This window comes from Furipterus horrens, unplaced genomic scaffold (assembly GCF_987537825.1).
Source record: "Furipterus horrens unplaced genomic scaffold, mFurHor1.1.pri manual_scaffold_5, whole genome shotgun sequence".
In the NCBI taxonomy this organism is placed as follows: Eukaryota; Metazoa; Chordata; class Mammalia; order Chiroptera; family Furipteridae; genus Furipterus; species Furipterus horrens.
This window is the reverse complement of record NW_028327175.1, coordinates 125,795,212-125,818,018: the sequence shown is the minus strand read 5'-3', so window position 1 is coordinate 125,818,018 and position 22,807 is coordinate 125,795,212. Positions and strand designations below refer to the sequence as shown.

General features: G+C 39.9%; 1 protein-coding gene and 1 pseudogene across 7 annotated transcripts in view; both read right to left on the bottom strand.

Annotated features, from left to right (window-relative positions):
- Window positions 1-22,807, bottom strand: part of ARHGAP17 (Rho GTPase activating protein 17) — a 104,474-nt gene that overhangs the window by 43,017 nt on the left and 38,650 nt on the right. For 6 of the 7 annotated variants that reach the window (XM_090277717.1, XM_090277723.1, XM_090277720.1 and 3 more), the window contains exons 2-3: window positions 6,446-6,485; window positions 2,768-2,872 (exon numbers count right to left, since the gene is read on the bottom strand). In XM_090277717.1, coding sequence (XP_090133843.1) covers window positions 2,768-2,872; window positions 6,446-6,485 — 145 coding nt within the window. Of the gene's footprint in view, window positions 1-2,767; window positions 2,873-6,445; window positions 6,486-22,807 lie in introns of those variants that run through there. The other variant, XM_090277722.1, reaches the window with a different exon arrangement.
- LOC150009747 (U1 spliceosomal RNA) lies at window positions 17,954-18,107 on the bottom strand (annotated as a pseudogene).

Below are 22,807 nucleotides of genomic sequence, written 5' to 3'. Positions count from 1 at the left end.
AGTATCATGCTAGCGCCCAGCTGTAAATAGCCTGTGTTTTACAACAATCCTGTTTCTAATGTCCATAAGTAAGGACAGTCTACTTATTTAACATGTGAGCTCATTAATGAACATGCTATCCACCAACATCAAACTCCTCCATGGAGAGGGTTGAGGGCCTCCCAGGCATGAACAGCTTTTCACCACGAGGGCTTCATTTAAAAAAGTTCTAAAGTCATAATTTATAAAATGCATGCCAACTGCACAAAAAGTAATTCCAGATCTAATACGAACCATAATGTAAGCTCTGCCACATCAATGGCTTGGGCTGAGAAGGCTACCTGCCCCGTCTCTCTGTCCTCAATTCTTGCCTCTTCACATGTGTGGGTATTTCTGATTGGGTTTTTCGGGTATTCTCCTGTATTTCCTAGAGCCCTAGATTCTGCTGTTATTTTCTCCATATTATATGACCTCTTCTATCATTTCCACGGTGACTCCTCTTCCCACATGCAGAGTGCGAACTTCTTCACAGTCCTGTCTCAGGAACCTTTGTTTGAGGTTGGAAAAGGAAGGCGAAGGCATCAGGTTCTAGAAATGAGGGCTACGATCCTGTAAGCTTCACCCCAGGCTCACTACCACCTAGAATGAGAGCCAGGCAACCTTTGTCCTGGCTCCCTGGAATGTGCCCGTCACCTGCCACTCATTTCTCTCCTTTACAGCTAGTCTACCACCTCCTCCAGAAAGCCTCACCTGCTACCCCTCTCCTCCTTTGGTGCCCATTTTTGTTTCTCCCAAAATACCATGTGCATATCTTGTTTAGCATGTTGTTTTGTAATTATTAACTTATCTCCCCCACCATGCCATGAGCACCTCCAAGGTGGAGATGAGCTGTTATCCATTTTATATTCCCCAGTACTTGTACATGGTATGTCTTGTTCCTTTTGTATCTGCTTTGAGACACAGTCATGTATTCACTAGACACAAACATATCTGTCAAACATCTAACTGTGTGAAGGGCAATGACATATAGCATGAATGACAGCAAGCAGAGACAGTGAGACTTGTAAGGGAAAACTCAGTCAGATTACTGAAGACTTAAGTCATGCTGAAGAGCTCAGACTTCAGCCCAGGCACTGGGAAGCAAACTGTCCCTGCCAGGCATTGCTGGCATTATGGCCACCTTCCTGTGCAGAACTGTCCCTCCAGACACTGCAGATGTTTGGCATCTTGGCTCCCCACCTTCCAAATGCCAGTAGTGAACCCCAGTCCCCATGGCAACCAAAAATATTTCTACACATTTTTTTTCCCCTTACATATTTCCAAATATCCTAGGACTGTAATCCATCCGGTCCCTGTCGAGAACAACTAAACTAAGTTTTGTTTTTGTTTGTTTGCTTGTTTTTAGGCAGGAGGATGACAGGATCAATTTGTATTTCAGGAAACCAACTCTGGAGATCAGGTTGAAGACAGTCTGAAAAGAGGGCATTCATGGGCAGGAAATGCAACTCAGGAGAAGCCTGCAGCAGTCCAGGTGAGAGGTCATTGGGTCTTGCATTAAGGTGAGGTGGCAGTGTTGGAGAGGAGGTGAGGAAGTCAAAAAGTACTCACAGAGACTTATAGGGCTGGTTCATCAAGGTGCTCCAGGAGAGAGAGGAAGGGGATATAAGATAAACCCACAGTTTCTAGCTTGCATAACAGGGTAGATGGAATTTGAGTCAGCCCTGAGAAGAACTGGTTATGCATGCTAAAACAGACAACTAGGAGAGAGTTCTTTACTTGGTTGAAAATGTTTTAGATGTCCCTGCACAGACACATCAATTATAAGCCATGAGACTTAGAGGAGGTGGTTCAAAGAATGTGACTGTGAGACTGAGGAAGACAGAGCCTTGGGGAACAATATTCAAAGGGCAGGCAGAGCAGAAGCCATGGCAAGAAGAGGAGGAATGGCAGGGACAGAATCAGGGGACTGGGTCTGATTTTGAAGGACGGGACCTGCAGCAGGCACTCCCGAGATTGTAGGTATATGCAAACTTCCACCTCTTTACTATACACACTGCAGAATGCTCGGGATTGTGCAAGAGCGAATGACCCAGTTGTCAGATGCCCAGCCATCAGTGCCTGCAGGGAATGTAAAAGGATGACACAGGTCATCTGTGTACCAGCTCTTCCTTTAGAGACATCTGGTAACAAACAAAACAATACAGAAGAAGAAGGTTTCTAACTCTGTTAAGACAACCACTGGAAGAGAAGCTTTCTACTCCTATGGGACACACGCAAGGAAGAGAGCGGCCATGGAAGCTACTGGTAGCCAACCTGCAACGAGGAGGGTTGCTGACTTAGGGGCCAAGCAGACACTGAAGAAGGGAGAGGGGAGAGAAGAAAAGACAATGGGCTTCTGGTTACATCACTGAAATGCTAGACCAAGCCTTACCTAAAGTTCATTCCAACTTTTGGATTTTTCAGTTAGTACGCCAAAAAATTCTACTTTCTAAGCCAATGTCAGACAAGACTTAAGCCTTTTGCCATCAAAGGAATCCTGACATATCCATTCTTTAACCAATGACAAATGGCTCAAGTCAAAAGCACTGGAGTGAGTAGGGTTTTCAGCTCAGTCATGTCTTAAGCACAAAAGAATGTTATGGGAGGGCAGGTGTGAGCATGAATGTGATATAAGGTATAAAGCTGCAGGTGCATCTGCTGATGCTGCTTGAGGAAATTCAGACAATCAAAGAAGAAAAGGCCCTCAAAGACACAAGAGCTCCGACTGGGGGTCACATCTGATACTCACATGTCTCCTCTCAGCATCTGTACCATGCTGGCCCTGGAAGCATGCTGTCAGGCGCTTGTGAGAGTGGTGGCACATTGACCGCACTGCGTCCAGGCGCCGTTCGATCTGACAAAACAGAGACAAAAGAGCCATTTGCAGAGGCTGAGTTTTCAGTCTCTTCCTTATATGGTGCCTGCATTAGGCAGCAAAAGCATTCTGCAGTCAAATCTGTTGGCTCCTGGGTATAAATGCAAATGGTTTCTGTTCACTGACATCAGGGGTTCTCACTACTCACATCTGGGACTGGATAGCTGTGGGTTGTGGGCAACTGTCCTGTGCACTACAGTATGTTTGGCATCACCTCTAGTCTCTACTCACTGGATGCAAAGAGCACTCCATGCCACCAGTTGTGACAATCAAAACTGTCTCCAGACAACATCAAATAATCCCTCAGAGAGCAAAATCACCCCTGGTTGAGCACCACTGACCTCCTTTATGCTGAGGGTTTTAGGTCCCTTAGAGGCTGAATCTATTTGCAGAGAGAGGGGACAGTCCCACCTAAAACTTGCTATCAGAAAGAGCAGTGGTAGTGAAGTAACTTACCACAGCACCAGGAATGTGCCAGGTCCAACCTACAGAGGTGCAAAGGAACATCCTGGGCCCAGATCTAGGCCCACTGCAGGGAGGGAAAATCCCAGGGCACTCAGAAGCTCTCTCCTGCACATGAGAGTGCAGTCTTTAACACACAGTACATTAGGCAGAAAAACAAAATAAATGGTCCACAATTTAACCTCGAGACCAGTGTTTTCAAAATTATTCCTTATTGGGCTGGGGGTAAGTTTTTTGTTGTTGTTGTTTTTTTAATAAACCTTTAAAGTAGAATGGCAGCCACAGTAAGAAACACTGACTTAGAGGACCCCTGCATCACGATTAGCTTCCCAAAATATTACTGCTGGGATATGGCTGTTTATGGCAAAAAGAGCTGCTTTTTATAGGAAGGAATGCCAAAAATGTGTATTCTGATGACTCATTAAGAATGAGAGCAGGCCCTCAGGGATGCTTTCTATTTTAAAGAAAAATCAACAAATTCAAAGAAGAACACATTTTTACCCCGAAACATTTTACCCAATGAGATAGTTTTGTGCCTCCTTCTCTAAGGTCCTGATGGCAGTAGCAGCTTTAGTCCAGGTGCAAGACTGGCAGATCACAGGGCCCCTTCTGGCAGGCACATTCATACTTAGGAGCAGATGCCACATCAGCGTCCCCAAATCTTACAATGGCCAGATTTTAAAACGTTAGAAGATAAATACTCTCTTCATTTGCCATAAAAGCATGGGGGGAAAAAAACGAAAAAACTCCCTTTCATTTTGATTCCAATTTCCACTAGTATGAAAAGCCTCTAGGGACAAAGGCCTTGGTCTGTCAGTTCACTGACTGATTCTGGGAGCCTGGAATGCCGTCTGGCAATGAATGGAGGGTGTTCACTTACTATCTGCTGAAAGGACACATATCTACTGAGTCCCTGTGCAAGATATTAGAAAAACAATAGTAAATAAATGGTGGTTCCTGCCCACCTGGGAATCACAGTTGCCCTAAATAAAAAGACAGCATCTCAAACTGCTCTCAAAGAGATCCAAGAAAGGATGTGGGAGAGCAATTTTCAATAGGTGTGCCACAAGAATTTTTAAAATCTGACTATTTAGCTGGGGGCAGTGATCTCTTTTCTCTTAGACTATCAAATAAAAAAGTAGCAACAGCAAACACCACTATAGCTGTCCAGTGTGAATGAATCAAAATTATACCTATTTTTTTTTTGTCAGAGTGGCAAAAAAATATATTTTTTGGTGTGCTACAGAATTTTAGTAATTAGTTTAAGTGTGCCATGAGATGAAAAAGGTTGAAAATCACTGATACAGGAGAACACAGAGTAAGTTAAGAGAAGTTTCACACCAAAAGCAAATTGTTTCTGTGGCTTGCAAGAGTGGAAATAAAACAAGAGATCGTCATTTAGCACTGACCACAAACCAGGTTCCATTCTTAGTGCTTTCCATGTTTAACTCATTAACCCCACCAACAACCCTACAGGGGGATACAACTATTACGTGCCTTGTAGGAAATTGGAAACTGAGGCACAGGGACATTAAGTCAACCCCTGAGGCCACAAAACTAGTCAGGGTAAACCTGGAGTTCGATCCAGGTGGTTGGGCACCAGACTCTACACTTTTAAACTACTACTTTCCAATACACTTAAAAAAAAACAAACAGAAATCAGGAAAATATCTGTAGCAATTATGGCAGACATCGAGTAAGTATGTGTCACAGAATAAGGAGTTCCTAGAAACTGGCAAACTCTTCAGGCGACAGCCAATGTTTGGGCAAAGGGACAAGAACAGATGGCTACTGCCAGGGTTCCATGAGAACGCAGCCCTCTGGCCTCATTTGAGGGCTTCAAGGATTAAATGAGGTGATGTTTATCACTGATGGGGGATGAGGGCAGCAGAAGACTAATGTGAAAACTGAGTGTAGTTAAAGCTTACCTGGACCAAACAATATTTCTGAATGTCTGAAAATGAGTTTGAAATATATGAAAAATAGTAGTGAGGAAATATTAAGAATATGGTTCTTTAATTTAAAAAAAAAATTTTTTTGGGGGGGGGCTTCTAATCCTTAACAAAAATTTCTAGTCCTCCAAAAAAGAAAAAATAAAGTGTTCATAAAATATTCTACTTGCAGATAGATGGCTGTCATAATTTTAAGATGTTATGGTGTGATATGGTGAAAGCAGCATTTTAAAAAATTACAGTCCTTCACTCCACACGAAGAGCAGAAAGCCACCTGAGAGCAGGTTTTTGGTCCTTGGGGACTCACTGGAGCACACCTGCTGCAGGTTATGAAAATAAGAGGCAAGGAGACAGGTGAGGAGGCTCAATAGAAACCTCCATTCCAAAAAGGTTCTATCCTTCCTGAAGTATCTGGTGTGGGTGGGAATGGGGTGCAGTAGGGCGAACTGATGTGTATCAAGGGTCCAGAGACTTCTGGGAGAAACCCTTATCCTAAAATTTAGGGAAACCTGTTGAGAGATGGAGTAGAGTGACCCTGGCTGAGGTCCCCAGCAGGAAACACCCTTTCCTACAAAAAAGAAAGTTTGAGCTAATGCCTTGAGGTCACCCTATTGCCTTATAGTGGTTCTGTCACATCTAACCACTGTCACTGAGACCCTGAGTTCCTCCAGACCCAACTCAGCCCAGAGTCAGGGAACAAGACTATAAGTAGGAACAAGAAGTCAACACTCGAGGTTAAAGTAATGAAGCCTCTGCTGCAGCTGGCAGGGCCTGTCCCATCAAAAGCACCATCACAGCAGCAAACTAGAGGCTCTCAGCCTGCCCAGGGTCCATGACCAGGCCAGTGCCAGGACTGGGACAGGCCTACCAGGCACCTCCCTGCCCCCACTCCAACACCTGGGGCTTGAAAGCGGGACTAGCCCCACCTGAACTTCATAACATGACACCAAAGTTTCGGATGCCCTTTTTAACACCATGCAGCTCAAAGGCTGTTCTTGCCTGCTCAAACCATGCTACTCAGCTTTATTCTGTTTCAGGTTAAAAAAACAGCAACAACGTAAGCTTCAGGGCTGACCTATGGATTTTTTTTAAACATGCCTTTAAACACAACATTTAAAAAAAGACTTAATTTTGTTACCTGTAACAGATCTTCACTGAGGACTTCTGTTTTCTCGGCTCTGTAGGAATAATGAAAAGTTCAGAGTTAGAGATCCAGAGGTGAAAAGTCAGGGCAATTAATAATTATTATCCCGGAGTTTAAAACAGAACAGGCAGAAGTGAATGTAACAAGAGGAGAAATTCTATCAATTTTTACATTTTAGCAAAGCCAAAAACAAAAGTTTACAGAGAATAACAACCCAAAACTCACCTCAGGAGAGTCTAACTCCGTGGGTTTTGGAGCAAGATGCTTCCTTCTTTAGCAAGCTCCACCCTGCCCAGAGTTCATACTGAGACAGACTACTCTAGAGAAGCTTAAACTTCAATTCTTAAAATTTTCAGTTCCAAGTTTCATAGCCTTATTGAAACAAGTCTGCCACAAATCCAGAAGCATTATTCAATGATACACAATAGTAACAATTAGTGCTCCCTCCTTTAGATTTCTCCTTATCTTAACTTAAAAGTTATTTTCACAACTTGCCCTCATCTATGCTTTAGAACTACTGTTAGTGACACGCACCTTACGGAAAAGCAACATGGTGCCATAACCAGCAAAGACTTTGCTGGCACCCCAGCTTGCTGACCACGATCACTTTGTAAGAAGACTTTTCTCTGCAGCTCAAAAGGGCAGCATGTTGCTATATATATACACAACACCCAGAATCACTACAATCAAAGTGCCATTTGGGCTTCTGACTCAAACAGTGATTTAAGCCAAGTCATTTAACAACCCTACCAAATTCCCATGGAAATAAACAAGGGCATTTCTAAGAGAAAAGAAAAAGTCTGTTGTAGCCCTCAACAATGGGGGGTGAGAGGGTGGGGGAGGGAACACCATCAATGAACCAGAAACTCTGAGCCCTTTTTATAAGATATATTGCACAATGGAAGGCTGCAGATCTTGTCCATTAACTAATGCAAGAGAAGGAAAAGCCATTTGGCCAGAACGTGAATGGAACCCCCTAAAATTACCTCTAAACACTGCTGTGCTCAGATCAGCACCAGCTGTCAGCAGTATGGGGGTGCATGCCTGCAGCCCACGCTTGGGTGCCAGCATGTCAAGTAGAACCTGGGCAATGCCACAGAGAACTCCAATACCAGTTGTCACAGCAGTGCCCCAGTTAATTTGGATGCCCACAGGAGTGGCTCACTTACTGGTTTCTGCATGAAACCAGAACTCTGATCTAACTCAAATATCTCCCAGGTTGAGAGGAGAAGAGCCTGCAGATCAGCTTCCAGCTTCCAAAGAAGCCAACTTGCAGCTCTCTGAACAAGTCCTGCAAGCAACAGGCCAAAATATGCCAGCCCAGCGCTCACTTGGCACACAGGGGCCAGGCACTGCTGAAGTGCCAAATATAGGTAGTCATGCCAGTTAGGGAAGTGGAGCAGGGCTCCAGTTGACTGTGAGCTCAAGCAACTGGCATCAAAAAGAACTCCGACAGTCGACCTAAGAAGGGTGGATCTGGTACAAGACCAGCATAGCTTCCCAATGTCCACCCAACTCCCCAACAGTTTCTCCCTGCCTCTAGCAAAACACCACTGTGGGCTGCAGAACTTTTACTTTGTCTTCTCTGGCCAAGACCCAGAGATCTGAACAGGGCCTTGTACACCTTGACAGAACTCTGAAACCTCTTTCTTCTGTGAGTGTAAGTATACACAAAGGAAAGTCCCAACTCTTATTAAAATACAGTTGACTCGAACAACGCAGGGGTTAGGAGCACCAAATCCTTGTGTGGTCAAAAATCCACATGTAACTTTTCACTCTCTCAAAACTTAACTACTAATAGCCTACTGTTGACCTTACCAATAACATAAACAGTCCATAACACATATTTTGTATGTGATATGTATTATATACTATATTCTTACAATAAAGATAAAGAAAATGTTATTAAGAAAATCATGAAGAAAATACATTTTACAGTATTTATTGAAAAAAATTCCTGTATAAATAGATCCATGCAGTTCAAACCCATGTTGTTCCAGGGTCAGCTGTATTCATAAGTTCAAAAGAAAAGATTCAGAGCAAATATGTCCTCTAATGAAATGAAATTATTTTAAAACTAACAGAAGAAGAGGCAAACTTATATTAAAATCCCAATGTGGGCAATTAGCAATTGCTTAATGGTATGCAGCAGCTGGCTCAGGGAACCACTTGTGTGCATCTTTTCCTAGTTCCTTGTTCGGTGACTTCACATTGGTAATTTGAAATAAAAAATAAAATGCAATACAGACAAGTGCAAACAATACAAACCAGGGCTTTGAGGAGGTGGGAGGGGATTCAGATGTTAAAACATTTATGAGCACAGCACTACGATAGCCACACACAAAAAAGCAAATATAAAAACAAAGCAAATGTTAACTTCAGAAAGAAACACAAAGCCCATCAGAAAGATAATCACAAACACTACTATGATCACCTTCAAATAATTGACTAGATATGATAATACAATGCAAATGCCAAACAGTAATGTATCCAAAAACTGTAATATAACTGTATTGGGCAAGATAAAGCAGAAGCAGAGATGAAGGTTATACAAGAGCCCTAAACCCTCATTTATCATAAGAGGTCAATAAATTATACCTAAACTTAATAACTCAAAGGGTAGCAATTTACACATATTTATAAATATAAATATGAGTAAATGCCAGAATAAACAGCTAAATTTAAAAGGAGCTGCCTCTTTAGCTGGGGAACTCTCAACTGGGAGAGTTGGGTATATGGGGAGGGAATCAACTCTACTTTGTGATAAGCCTTTATGATTTTTTTTTTTTTAACTACATGAATATAGTTTCAAATTTTTAAAAATATTATGTTAGTTTCATTTTCAAGTAGCAGGCTTGATCATTGTAACTGATGCATAACTTCAAGTGAAGCATAACTCTAATTCTAAAGCACTGTGTCCAACTGCCAATCTACACAACATACAGCAGAGCAATCTACACAACATACAGCAGAGCACATACCTCAGAGTATCCAAAACACAAGGCAAATCAGTATATTTACTTTCCTATTTACAAATTAACAACCAGACCCTGTGCTTTAAATTTAGAGGCCTTTTACCTGAAAATGTATCTGAAAGCTGCAAAATATATGGAACATATGTGAAAATGTGAACATATTCAAAAGACAGTTTACACTGGCTTTCCTGCCTTTGTGAACACTTTGTACATTACATTGATAAAATTAAATTTAGAAAGAGATCTCATGCATCTTCTTAACCAGGTTTTAGGGTTTACCGAAATTATTTAAAATTACCTATAACCAGGAAAGATTACTTTTTCTCCCAGCTTTACTGAAGTATAATCAACAAACAAAACTGGATATATTTAAAGTACACAATGTGATAATTTCATTTACACAGGAAATGATTATCGCAATTGGATTAATGAACTCATTCATCACCTCCTATAGTTACCGCTTTTGTTACAATTGTCGTAAAAATGCTTAAGATCTACTCTTAGTAAATTTCTGGTATGTAATACAGTATGATCAAATGCAGTCACCATGCTGTACACTCGATCCCAGAACTTACTCATCCTCTAACTGAACACCTGTAACCTTTGACCAACATCTTCCCATTTCCCCCATCCCCTAGCCCCTGGCAATTATCACTCTAATCTGTTTCTATGAGTTCAATTTTTTCTTTTTTTTTTTTTAGATTCCATGTATTCGTGAGACCATATAGTTTTTTTCTGTGTCTAGCTAATCTCACTAAATATAATGTCCTCCAATTTCATCTATGTTGTTGCAAATGACAGTATTTCCTTCTTTATTAAGGCTGAATAGCAAGCACTACACTATGTGTATGTATTACATCTTTTTTCATTCATACAATGATAGTTCAATTTCACATCCTGGTTATATTGTGAATAAACCTGCAATGAACACAGGAGTGCAGATAGATATTTCTTTGAGGACTACTGGCCAAGATGGCGGCGTAGACACACACTGCGTCTCCCTCCACAACTAAGAAGGAATATCAACTACCTCAAAACTAGAAACAACCAGAACTTCCAGAAAATCAAACTGCATGGAAGTCCAACAAAGATATAAAGAAGAAATATTCATCCAGACAGGTAGGAGGGGCAGAGTCGGGGTGGAGAGGACGTGGTGTGGTGGCAAAAGCACTGGTGGCAGCGGCAGTGGCGGCAGCGGCAGTGGAAGGCTGCCGGAAAGCACAGTCACATATTTTAAAGTCAGGAGGGACCCCTAGGGAATGCTCCCAGCACCAGACCAGACCACGCAGCTTACAGTCCAAGCACCAGGGAAACTAAAGTCTCATTGCTTCTGACTGTGCAGACCAGTGCGGGTTGGAATGGAGGAAGAAACAGCCGGTATCTCAGCAGAGTCCACTTGTTTAAGGAGCCCCCAAAGTCCTAGAACGTCTGCAGATCCACCACTCTGGGAACGACAGCCAGGGTAACAACTAGAGAGGGTCCAGTCCCATACAAAGTGGGAGAAGTGCTTGGAAAAGAGGCGAGGGCTTCAGCAAGTGGCATTATTGCCTCTCAGACCCCTCCCCCACACAAAGTGCCACAACGTGGTGAAATAGGTCACCCTGTACTAACAGAATACCTAAGGCTCTGCCCCTTACAACATAACAGGTGCAACAGCTCTACCTAAGACACAGAGGCAAACAAACACAGGAGCCTGTCAAGATGAGGAGATAGAGAAGTATGGCCCAAAACGAGGAATGGATCAAGGTTCCAGTGGGAGAACTAAGTGATGAGGAGATAGCCAACCTAACAGACTCAGAGTTCAAAATACTGGTGATAAAGATGCTCACAGGCTTGACAGATATGCTTAAGTACGGCAAACGCATAAGGTAAGAAATGAAGGCTATGCTAAATGAAACAAAGGAAAATCCACACAAAACCAATGGTGAAGGGAAAGAAACTGGGGTTCAAATCAATGATTTGGAACATAAGGAGGAAAACAACAGTCAACCAGTACAGAATGAGGAAACAAGAATTGAAAAACATGAGGAGAGGCTTAGGAACCTCTGGGGCAACTTTAAACGTGCCAACATCTGAATCATAGGGGTGCCAGAAGGAGAAGAGGAAGAGCAAGAAACTGAAAGCTTATGTGAAAAAATAATGAAGGAAAACTTCCCAAATTTGTTGAAAGAAATAAACATACAAGTCCAGGAAGCACAGAGAGTACCAAACAAACTAGACCCAAAAACGACCACACCAAGACACATCATCATTAAATGCCAAAGGTTCAAAATAGAGAATCTTAAAAGCAGCAAGAGAAAAGCAGAGCATTACTTTCAAAGGAGTGCCTATAAGACTACCAGCTGATTTCTCAAAAGAAACTTTGCAGGCAAGAAGGGACTGGCAAGAAGTATTCAATGTGTTGAAAAGCAAGAACCTACAACCAAGATTATTTTATCCAGCAAAGCTATCATTTGGAATGGAAGGGCAGATAAAGTGCTTCCCAGACAAGGTAAAGCTGAAGGAGTTCATCATCACCAAGCCATTATTATATGAAATGTCAAAGGGACTTATTTAAGAAAAAGAAGATCAAAATTACGAACATTAAAATGACAACAAATTCACAACTATCAACAACTGAACCTAAAAAAATAAAAACAAATCCAGCTAAGTAAACCAGAACAGGAACAGAATCATAGGTATGGGGATCATTTGGAGGGTTATCAGCTGGGTGGGGGAATGGGGGAGAAGTTGGGAAGTGGTGCAAGGATTAAGAAGCATAATTGGTTGGTACAAAATAGACAGGGGGAAGTTACTAATATAGGAAAGGGTGAAGTCAAAGAACTTACATGCATGAGCCATAGACATGAACTAAGGAGGGGTGGTGGGGTTGCTTGAGGGAGGGGGTTACTGGGTGGAGGGGAGCAAAGGGAAAAAAATTGGGACTACTGTAACAACATAATCAATAAAATACATACTTAAAAATAAAATAAAATAAAATAAAAATAAAAAGTCCTGTCCACAGACAACAACTGTAAAGTTCTGCACAAAATGTGAAAACCCCACTCCCCAAGGGTCCTGTGGAGTGAAGAAAAGTCAGATCTTGGAGGGGAATTGATATCTGGGGAAAGATGCCAGCATGGAGTGGTTATCTCTTTGTGTGTGTGACTTTGCCCTGGAGACAGCCAGAGGCGTGGCCACAGTAATGTGAGTGCTCAGACTCTACCTGAGTCTCCTGCTGACCCCTGAATAATGTGTGTGCGGGGCATACTGGAAACACCTCAGCCAAAGATGTAAAATGGGCCGAGTTTGACCTCTGCCCACCTCAGGAGTGGCAGAATCCAGTTATAGTCTAGTCAGGTTCACGGCCCACCAAAACAAAAGAAGAACTAGTCTTCACAGGAATATAACAATTCAATGTCTATACAATGTAATAGTCACAATTTCATGAGGAAATTCAAAAATATTCAGCATAGGAAAAGGCAGGAAATTGTGACCCATCCTTAAGGATAAAGGATCAACTGAGTCCAATGCTAAGTTGAGTCAGTCAGTTATTAGAATTATCAGACAGGGATTTTAAATAGGCTATTGCAACTATATCCAACGAGGTCAAGGAAAATAGGCTCTCATCAATGGAGATGTAGGAAAATATTTTTTTAAAGAACAAAACAGGAAATTTTAGAAATGAAAAATTCAAACTCTGGAATTTAAAAAAATTCACTGGTTGGGCTTTAATAACAGGATTAATCACTTCCGATTGAGAGTTAAGCGGGAGCTTCTCAACTGCACAGTTAAATGGATTTTAAAATGTGGAAATTTCCTTTGTGCTTGCATTGAGAACAATAATTTGAGCTCAAAAGATACCACTGCAGACGTGCGTGGGCATGAAGAGTTCACTTCTTGTTTTAACTCTGATAGCTCAGGAAATGTATAAAACATGTTATCTGTGATTCGTATAACATTAGTTGTTAATATAATGGTAATGCATTACATGTTTTGTATGTAAGTGCTATTTTTCCTTGTAATTTTAGAGTGTCTTCATTAAGAAGCATTATCAAGTCTGAAGCAAATGTTAAATCCCAAAGATATTCAGTGTTTGATAATTCAGATTAAAGGAGGGTCTTCTCTGTGAATATACTGACAAACATTGAATTGTACAGTTTTTAATTTTTTAAAATTTATTTTTAGAGAGAGGGGAAGGGCAGAAGAGAAACATCGATCGGTTGCCTTTCACACACGCCCTCCTGGGGACCTCATCCACAACCCCGGCGCATGTCCTGACAAAGAATTGAACCTGTGACTTTCTTGCTCATGGGCCTGCACTCAATCCACTGAGCTACATCAGTCAGAGCAAATTATACACTTAAAATGGGTGAGTTGTATGGTATGCTAATATCTCAGCAAGCTGTTTTTAAAACACAGGTCAATGATTTGAACAGACATTTCGCAAAAGAAAACGTGTGAATGACCAATCCGCACATAGAAATGTGCCCAACATCGTCATCACTCATTAGGGAAAGGCAAATCAAATCCGTGGTGAAATACCACTATGCACCCCCCAGAATGACTAAATTTAAAAGGACTGACAATGACAAATGTTGGCATGAATGTGGAACAACTGGAACTCTCAAACACAGCTGGTGGGAGTACAAATTAAATATGATCTGTTTTGTCTGGCATTTTCTTTTTTCATTTTTTAATTAAAGTTTACATTCAATATTATTTTGTACTAATTGCAGGTGTACAGCAGAGTGGTTAGACAATCAATCATACACTACAAAGTGGTCTCCCCCCACCCCAATATTTCAAGTACCCACCTGGCACCATATGTAGTTATTATAATATTATTGACTATATTCCCTATGCTGTACTTTATAGCCCCATGACTATTTTGTGACTTCCAATTTGTACTTTTTAGGCCCTTCCTTTTTGTCACCCAACTCTCCAAGGCCCGCCCCCTCTGGCAACCATCAGTCTGATCTCTGGGTCATGAGTTTGTTTCTATTTTGTGTGTTTGTTTATTTTGCTCTTTAGTGTCCGCATATAAGTGAAATCACATGGTATTTACTTTTCTTTTTCTGACTATTTCACTTAGAATAATAACCTCTAGGTCCATCCACACCTCTAGGTCCATCCACACTGTTGCAGATGGTAAGATTTCATTCTTTTTTATGGCCTAGTAATATTCCATTGTGTATATGTACCAAACTTCTTAATCTACTTGTCTATTAATGGGAACTTTAGTTTGCTCCCATTTCTTGGCTATTATAAATAGCACAGCAATGAACGTAGAGATACATCATTCTCTTGAATTAGTGTTTTGGGTTTCTTCAGATATATACCCAGAAGTTTCATTTTTAATTTTTTGAGGAACCTCCATACTGTTTTCCATGGTGGCTGCAACCAATCTGCATTCCCACCAATAGAGCACAAGGGTTCCCTCTTCTCCACATCTTTGCCAACACTTGTTGTTTGTTGATTTACTGAAGATAGCCTTTCTAAGAGGTGTTAGGTGATATCTCATTGTGATTTTAATTTATATTTCTCTGATGATTAATGACATTGAGCATCTTTTCATATGTTTATTGACCATGTTCTTTTTGGAGAAGTGTCCATTCAGTTCCTCTGCCCATTTTTTAATTTGATTGGTTTGGGGGGTTGTTTTTCAGCTTGTTGTACAAATTCTTTATGTATTTTAGATATTAATCCCTAATCAGATGTATAATTGGCCAATATCTTCCCCCATTCAGCAGGTTGTCTCTTCATTTTGTTGATGGTTTCCTCTGCTATGCAAAAACTTTTTAGTTGGATGTTGTCCCATTTATATTTTTCTTTTGTTTCCCTTGCCCAAGGAGACATTTAAAAAAAATTACTAAGAGCAATGTCAAAGGGTTAACTGTCTATGTTTTCTTCCAGGAGTTTTATGATCTTAGATCTTACATCTAAGTCTTTAATCCATTTTGAGTTCATTCTCTTATATGGTATCAGAAAGTGGTCTAGTTTCGGTGTTTTGTTTTGTTTTTTTTAATGTATCTGTCTAATTTTCCCAACACCATTTATTTTTTTTAAAGATTTTATTAATTTACTATTTTTCAGAGAGAGGAGAAGGGAGGGAGAGAGAGAGAAAAAAACATCGATATGTGAGAGAAACATCTATTGGTGGCCTTTCGCACACCCCTAACTGGGGACCTGGCCCACAACCCAGGAATGTGCCCTGATTGGGAATCAAACCAGCAACCTTTCAGTTCACAGGCCAGCACTCAATCCATTGAGCCACACCAACCAGGGCCCAACACCATTTATTGAATAGAGTGTCTTTACCCCCTTCTATGTTCTTGCCTCCTCTGTCATATATTAATTGACCATATAGATGTGTTTCTGGGCTCTCTATTCTGTTTCATTGATCTTGGTGTCTGTTTTTATGCCAGTACCATGATGTTTTGATGACTATAGTAGTATAGTTTGATATCTGGTCGCATGATACCTTTGACTTTGTTCTTCTTTCTCAAGATTCCTACGTCTTTTCAGGATCTTCTGTGGTCCCATATAAATTTTCAAATTATTTGTTCTAATTCTGTGAGAAATGCTATTAGTATTTTGATAGGAATTGCATTGAATCTATAGATTGCTTTGGGTAGTATGGACATTTTAATGAATGTTAATGCTTCCTATCAATGAGCATGATATGTGCTTCCATTTATTTGTATCTTCTTGAACTTCTTTCTTCAGTGTCTTATAATTTTCTGAGTACAAGTCTTTTACCTCCTTGGTTAAATTTATTCCTAGGTATTTTTAAATCCTCACCCAAGGATACGCTTTATTGATTTAGAGCGAGAGGAAGGGAGAGAGAGAGAGAAACATCAACATGAGAGAGAAACATTGACCAGTTTCCTCCCATACCTGCCTCAGCTGGGGATTGAACCCCCAACCTAAGTATGTACCCTGACTGAGGATTAAACACGCAACCTTTTGGAGTACAGGACCATGCTCCAACCAACTGAGCCACCTGGCCAGGCCCTTGGTTGTTGTTGTTGTTGTTGTTGCTTTTAATGCAATTATAAATGGGATTGTTTTCTTAGTTTCAATTTTTTTTAAGATTTTATTTATTTATTTTTAGAGCGGGGAGAGGAGAGAGAAAGAGAGGGAGAGAAACATCAATGTGTGGCTGCCTTTTGCATGCCCCCAACTGGGGGTCTGACCCACAACTCAGGCATGTGCCCTGACTGGGAATCAAACTGGTGACCCTTTGGTTTGCAGGCTAGTGTTCAACCCACTGAGCCACACCAACCAGGGCTTAGTTTCAATTTCTAATAGTTCATTTTTAGTGTATAAAAATGCAACAGATTTCTGAATATCAATTTTGTATCCTGCTACTTCACTGAATTCATTTATCAGTTCTAGTAGTTTTTTTGGTGGAATCTTTAGGGTTCTCTATAGATAATATCATGTCATCTGCAAGTAATGCCAGTTTTACTTCTTCCTTTCCAATTTGGATGCCTTTTATGTCTTCTTCTTTTCTGATTGCTGTGGCTCTAGGACTTCCAGTACTATGTTGAATGAGTGGTGAAAGTGCCCTGGCCAGGTAGCTCAGTTGGTTGGAGTGCTGTTCTGATATACCAAGGTTGTGGGTTCAATCTCGTCAGGACACATATAAGAAGCAACTAATGAATGCATAAATAAGTGGAACAATAAATACCTCTCTCTCCCCCTCCCACCCACCCATCCTGCCCCCTACCTCTCTCTCTCTCTCAAATCAATTTTTTTTAAAGGAGTGGTGAAAGTAGACATCCTGTCTCATGCCTCATGCCTGATCTTAAGGGAAATGCTTTTAGTTTTTCTCTGTTGAGTATGATGTTGGCTGTGGTCTGTCGTATACAGATGGCCTTTATTATGTTGACGTATGTTTCCTCTAATCCTACTTTGCTGAGAGTTTTGCCATAAATGGGTGCTGGATGTTGTCAAATGCTTTTCCTGCATCTGTTAATATGATCATGTTGATCAAGGGTGTTGGCCTATAATTTTATTTCTTTGTAGTATCTTTATCTGGTTTTAGAATTCGGATAATGCTGGCATCGTAGAGTGAGCTTGGGAGTCTTCTCTCCTCTCGAATTTTTGGAACAGTTTGAGAAGGATAGGTGTTTGAATATTTGGTAAAATTCACCTGTGTAGCCATCCAACCGAGGATTTTTGCTTGTTGGGACATTTTTTAAATTACTGCTTCAATTTTGTTGGTTGTGATCAATCTGCTCAAATTTTCTGTTTTTCCTTGATTAAGTCTTGGAAGATTGTATGTTTCTAGAAAGTTACCAATTTCTTCCAGATTGTCCAATTTGTTGGAATATAGTTGTTTGTACTGTATTCTTATATCCTTTGTATTTCTGTAGTGACAGTTGTTACTTCTCTTTCATTTCACATTTTATTTGGGTCCTCTCTCTTTTTTTCTTGATGAAGTCTGGATAAAAGTTTAACAATCTTGTTTATCTTTTCCAAGAATCAGCTCTTGGTTTCATTGATCTTTTGTACTGTTGTTTTTTTTTTCTTTTTACCTCAAGGGAGAGAGCAAGAACTCAGTCCCCCACTATCACAAATTATGCTGTTAAGTTTCCCACATTTGGGGTCAGTATATCCAAAGTGCAATGGATAAGCCTCGCCCTGGAAAATCCACCTTCATGATCATGGTATCTCTCCTGACAGGTAAGTATTGTTGTTGTTGTTGTTTTAACTCTATTTTGTTTATTTCTCTTAGGATCTTTATTATTTCCTTGCTTCTGCTCACTTTGGGCGTTGTTATTCTTGTTCTTCTAGTTCCTTCAGGTGTACAGTAAAATTGTTTATTGACATTTTTCTTGTTTCTTGAGGTAGGCCTATATTGCTATGAATTTCCCTTCTTTTGCTGTGTCCCATGGATTTGGGGTGGTTGTTTTTTCATTTTAATTTGTCTCAAGGTGTCTTTGATTTGGTTCTTGATCTCATTGTTAACCCATTCATTGTTTAGTAACATGTTATTTAGCCTCCATGTGTTTGTGTGTTCTCAGGGGTTTATTGTTGTTGTTGTAATTGATTCCTAGTTTCAAACCACTGTGGTTTAAAAAGATGCTTGATATCATTTCATACTTCTTAAATTTATTGAGACTTGTTTTGTCGCATGATATGTGGTCTATCCTGGAAAATGGTCAATGTGCACTTGGAAAGAATGTATACTCTGCTGCATTTGGAATGAAATGCTCTGAAAATGGCAATTAAGTCCATCTGGTCTAGTATGTCATTTAAGGCCACTGCTTCCTTGATCTATCTATTGATGTTAATGGGGTGTTAAAATTCCCTTTACAACTATATTATTGTCGATCTCTCTCTTTATGTCCATCATTATTTGCTTTATATATTTAGATGTTCCTATATAGGGTGCATAAATATTTACAAGGGTTATATCCTTTCATTGGATTGATCCCTCTATCATTATGTAAAGCTGAACTGTGTCTATGAAGTAGGGAAACAGTATTTCTAACTTTTCTAAAACTAGCCTGGTTTGGTAGGGGGGAGGCAGAACTATGTGTTTGTGGGTGTTTTAAAGAACATAAGACTTAACGACAGAAATCCACAAATAATCTAAATCTATATAACTGTTAAATAAACAAGTTCTTTTTCTTTTCAATAAACTCTGCTATTGAGAGTTATAATTCTGGCGGAGGGCAATTGGGTCCCTAACTAAACAGCCCATGGGTTCTGATTCAATTGGAGCAGCCCAGTGGTTCTGTTACACCCTCATGATGTTGTAGCCTTAATGTAGTGACATAAAAATTGCAAAAATCAACAAGACTGTGGTTGAGATGGCAAACAATTTAAATCTCCCAGAGGTGGTTCATGAGGAATTGACTGATGAGAAATTATTGGAACTGAACATGAACACAGCTGAAGAAGAGGCAAAAGAAAAGGAAATTGCAGAAGAAAAATTAATAGTGATGTGTTTAGCAGAAGCTTTTGAAGACCTCAACAAGCTCCTTAAAATGTTTTAAAAACATGGGCCCCAACACTGGAAGGTTTTAATTAATAGAAATGTTCAGTCCATTATCTTCTGACAAGAAAATCTATGATGAAAAAAAAAAAGAAACAAACCAAGCACACCACAATGGACCTATTTCTGAAAAGAGTGACACCTCCTGATGAAGAGCCTCAGGCAGGTCCTTTGGGAGGTATTCCAGAAGCAGGGCTTGTCATCACAGAAGATGGCAGCTCCCTGTGTTATTACTGTTGAAGAGCTTCCAATGGGCAAGATATGGAGGTGGAGAGCAGTGACACTGGTGATCGTGACCCTATGAAGGCCTAAGCTAATGTCTGTGTTGGCATTATAGTTTTTAACAAAAAAATTTGAAACAGTGAAAAAAAAAAAAGTTAAGCAAAAAATGTTAATTAATAAACTGTTTCAGAACGTTTATTAATCAACAGAAAATAGCTTATAGAATAAAGGTGTAAAGAACTGACCCAGTCCTGCAAATGCCATTGATGGTAAGTGCCCTATACAAGTGTACTATATTTTATCTTTTATATTGCATTTTTACTATACCTTTCCCGTTTAGATATTTTAAAACACACAAATATTTACTATTGTCTTACAATTCCCTACAGTATTCATACAGTAACATGCTGAACAGGTTTGTAGCCTAGGAGCAATAGGGCTATACCATATAGCCTAGGTGTGTAGTAGGGTATGCCATCTAACTTTATGTAAATATGTTTGCATGATGAATTTCTCAGAACGTACCCTGTCGTTAAGCAACACATGACTGTACTTAGGTCCTTTGCCCATTTTTCAGTAGGGTTACTTAGGTGTTTTCTTTGTTTTGGGGGGGAAGTTGTTTTTCTTTTCTGTTTTTTTTCTTTGCTAATGCTTTGTATAAGTTCGTTCTGTATATTTTTTTAATATTAACCCCTTATCAGAGATATGTCTGCAAATATTTTCTCCCACTCTACAAGCTGCCTTTTCATTTTGTTGACTGACTCCTTAGCTGTGCTAAGCTTTTTAGTTTGATGTGGTTCCACCTGCTTATTTTTTCTTTGGTTGCCAGTGCTTTTGGTGTCAGATCCATTAAATCACTGCCAACACCAATTTCAAAGAGCTTTTTCCCTGTTTTCTTCTAGAAGTTTTTCAGTTTCAGGTCTTACGTTTTACCCTTTAATCCATTTTGAGTTAATTTTTGTGAGTGTATAATGCAGGAGTTCAGTTATACTCTTTTGCACGAGAATATCTATTTTTCCCAGCACCATTTTAAGAAGATTATCCTTGCATATTGAGTTCTTGGTGCCCTTGTCAAAGGTTGGTTGACTATGTAAGTGTAGATTTATTTCTGGGCTCTCTATTTTGTCCCATTGGTCTATGTGTCTGTTTTTATGCCAATACTATATACTGTTTTGATTATTATAGCTTCATAATATAGCTTGAAATCAGAAAGTATGATGCCTTGTTCTTCTTGTTCAGGATTGATTCGGTTATTCAGTATCTTTTGTGTTTCCATATGAATTTTAAAATCGTTTTTCTATTTATGTGAAAAATGCCAAAAAAAAGAAAAAAGAAAAAGAAAAATGCCACTGGAATTCAATATAAGAACTATATGGAACCATAGATCACTTTGAATAGCACATTTTAACAATACCAATTCTTCCAATCCAAGAATATGGAACATCTAGGAAAGATTACTTTTAAGTGACAAATTATGATTCCAGAATGTAATATACAAATCAGGGTGATTCCCTCCCACGAAGATTTCTCCATTGGCCTGTCCAACTCCACCTTAATTTTAGGGAACCACTACCATCCGCAACTCCCCCAATATGTGGTCCAAAGACCCCCTCATCACTGTCATGGTCCAAGGCTCAGCCCTTTTATGCCAAACTGTTTTGGAGTGTGCATTCATCTTTACTAGAGATGTGGAATTCTTACCTAAGGAAAGTCCAGCCATTATTCAGAATACTGACCCAGGTGCCCATTCAAAAGGCATTTACATTAGCCAAAGAAACCTGGTTTTTACTGAGATGTGTTGTCTTTGATCAGTTTTTTAAAATTCATCAATAAAGCAAGGGGGGAGCAATATACTGAATTTGTCAAGGCACCTACGGACAAAAATAATAAATTGGCGGACAGTTACCCAGTAATAGAAATAATGCTTGCTACATAGATTTTAAATCAGACCTTTAACTCACAGACCTAAACATTTTGTATATGAGTTTTTTTCTGCTTTGTCAGAGCCTTCTTTGTGTCCAATATTCTGTGCTTGGAAACACTCCACTTGAATGCTTCCTGTCTGTAACTGGAAAAACAATACAAGCAGGAAGGCACTTCCCACTTGCCATTTTACTCTGGGCTTTGTTTTTTCCTATGCAAGTCACTGCAATTTCACTAGTCATTCAATCAAGGTTTACCTCAGGCAGGATTTTCATGTATTTATCACTTTTCGGTAAAGTGTAAGATTTTTCCCTCATAATTAATTCTCAAAGCCTAAGGAGCAGTGCTGTGCTGGCCTTGATATATTCACCTTTCCCTGGACTAGCTGTGGTAATGTCCAACCTCGCAGTCATGATTAACAGGATGGACCACTCAGCCCACTCCTCTGGCCAGGAGAAAACGCAAACATTCCCAATCTGAAGCAGTCAATCAGAAAATGCTTAAACTAGGGGAGTGGGTCAAAGGAAAATTTCCAGCTGGTCTGACAATTTCCATACCTAACTGTAGACTAAATTCTAGAGGAGTTTCTGCCACCACTGCACTAAAATGACAAACACCACTATTATGGACTGCCATTTTGTTTCCCAGAGTACTGACTATGCATTCAGGACACATATATTTTTTTATAAAGCATGGATTCTGAAAGCCAAGGAAATAAATGCTCATGTCCACATCTGCATGCTGTGATCTTCCGAGCAGAGCATCACTGACCTCCTCCCCATTAGCCAGAGAGTTTCACGGGCGCAGAGGCCAAGTCTACCTTAGCCATCACTCTTCCCCAGTACCTTAGCTTAGCAACAGCCTGTCACTCAGTAGGTGCTTAATAAACATACATCGAAGAATAAATAAGTAAATGCTGTACAATGATAGAGAAAGGTTTGAAAAAACATTCTAGATTCAAAACAAGTAGCAAGAAAAAAATTCAATAACACTAGGCAGGAAAGCAGTCATATATACATAGAATTGCATTCCATAGCAAAATCCACAATGACTAAAATTAAAATGTGATATTGCCTTTCCAAATTAATCTGTTTTAATCCAAAACACACACAAAGTAAACCATATTACCAGGCCTGAAGGTCAAATCCAGCTCACCACCAATTTTTCTATGGCCAGCAGTGAAGAATAATTTTTATTTCTAAATGGTCGAAAAAAATCAAGAGAAATAAATATGTTATGACACAG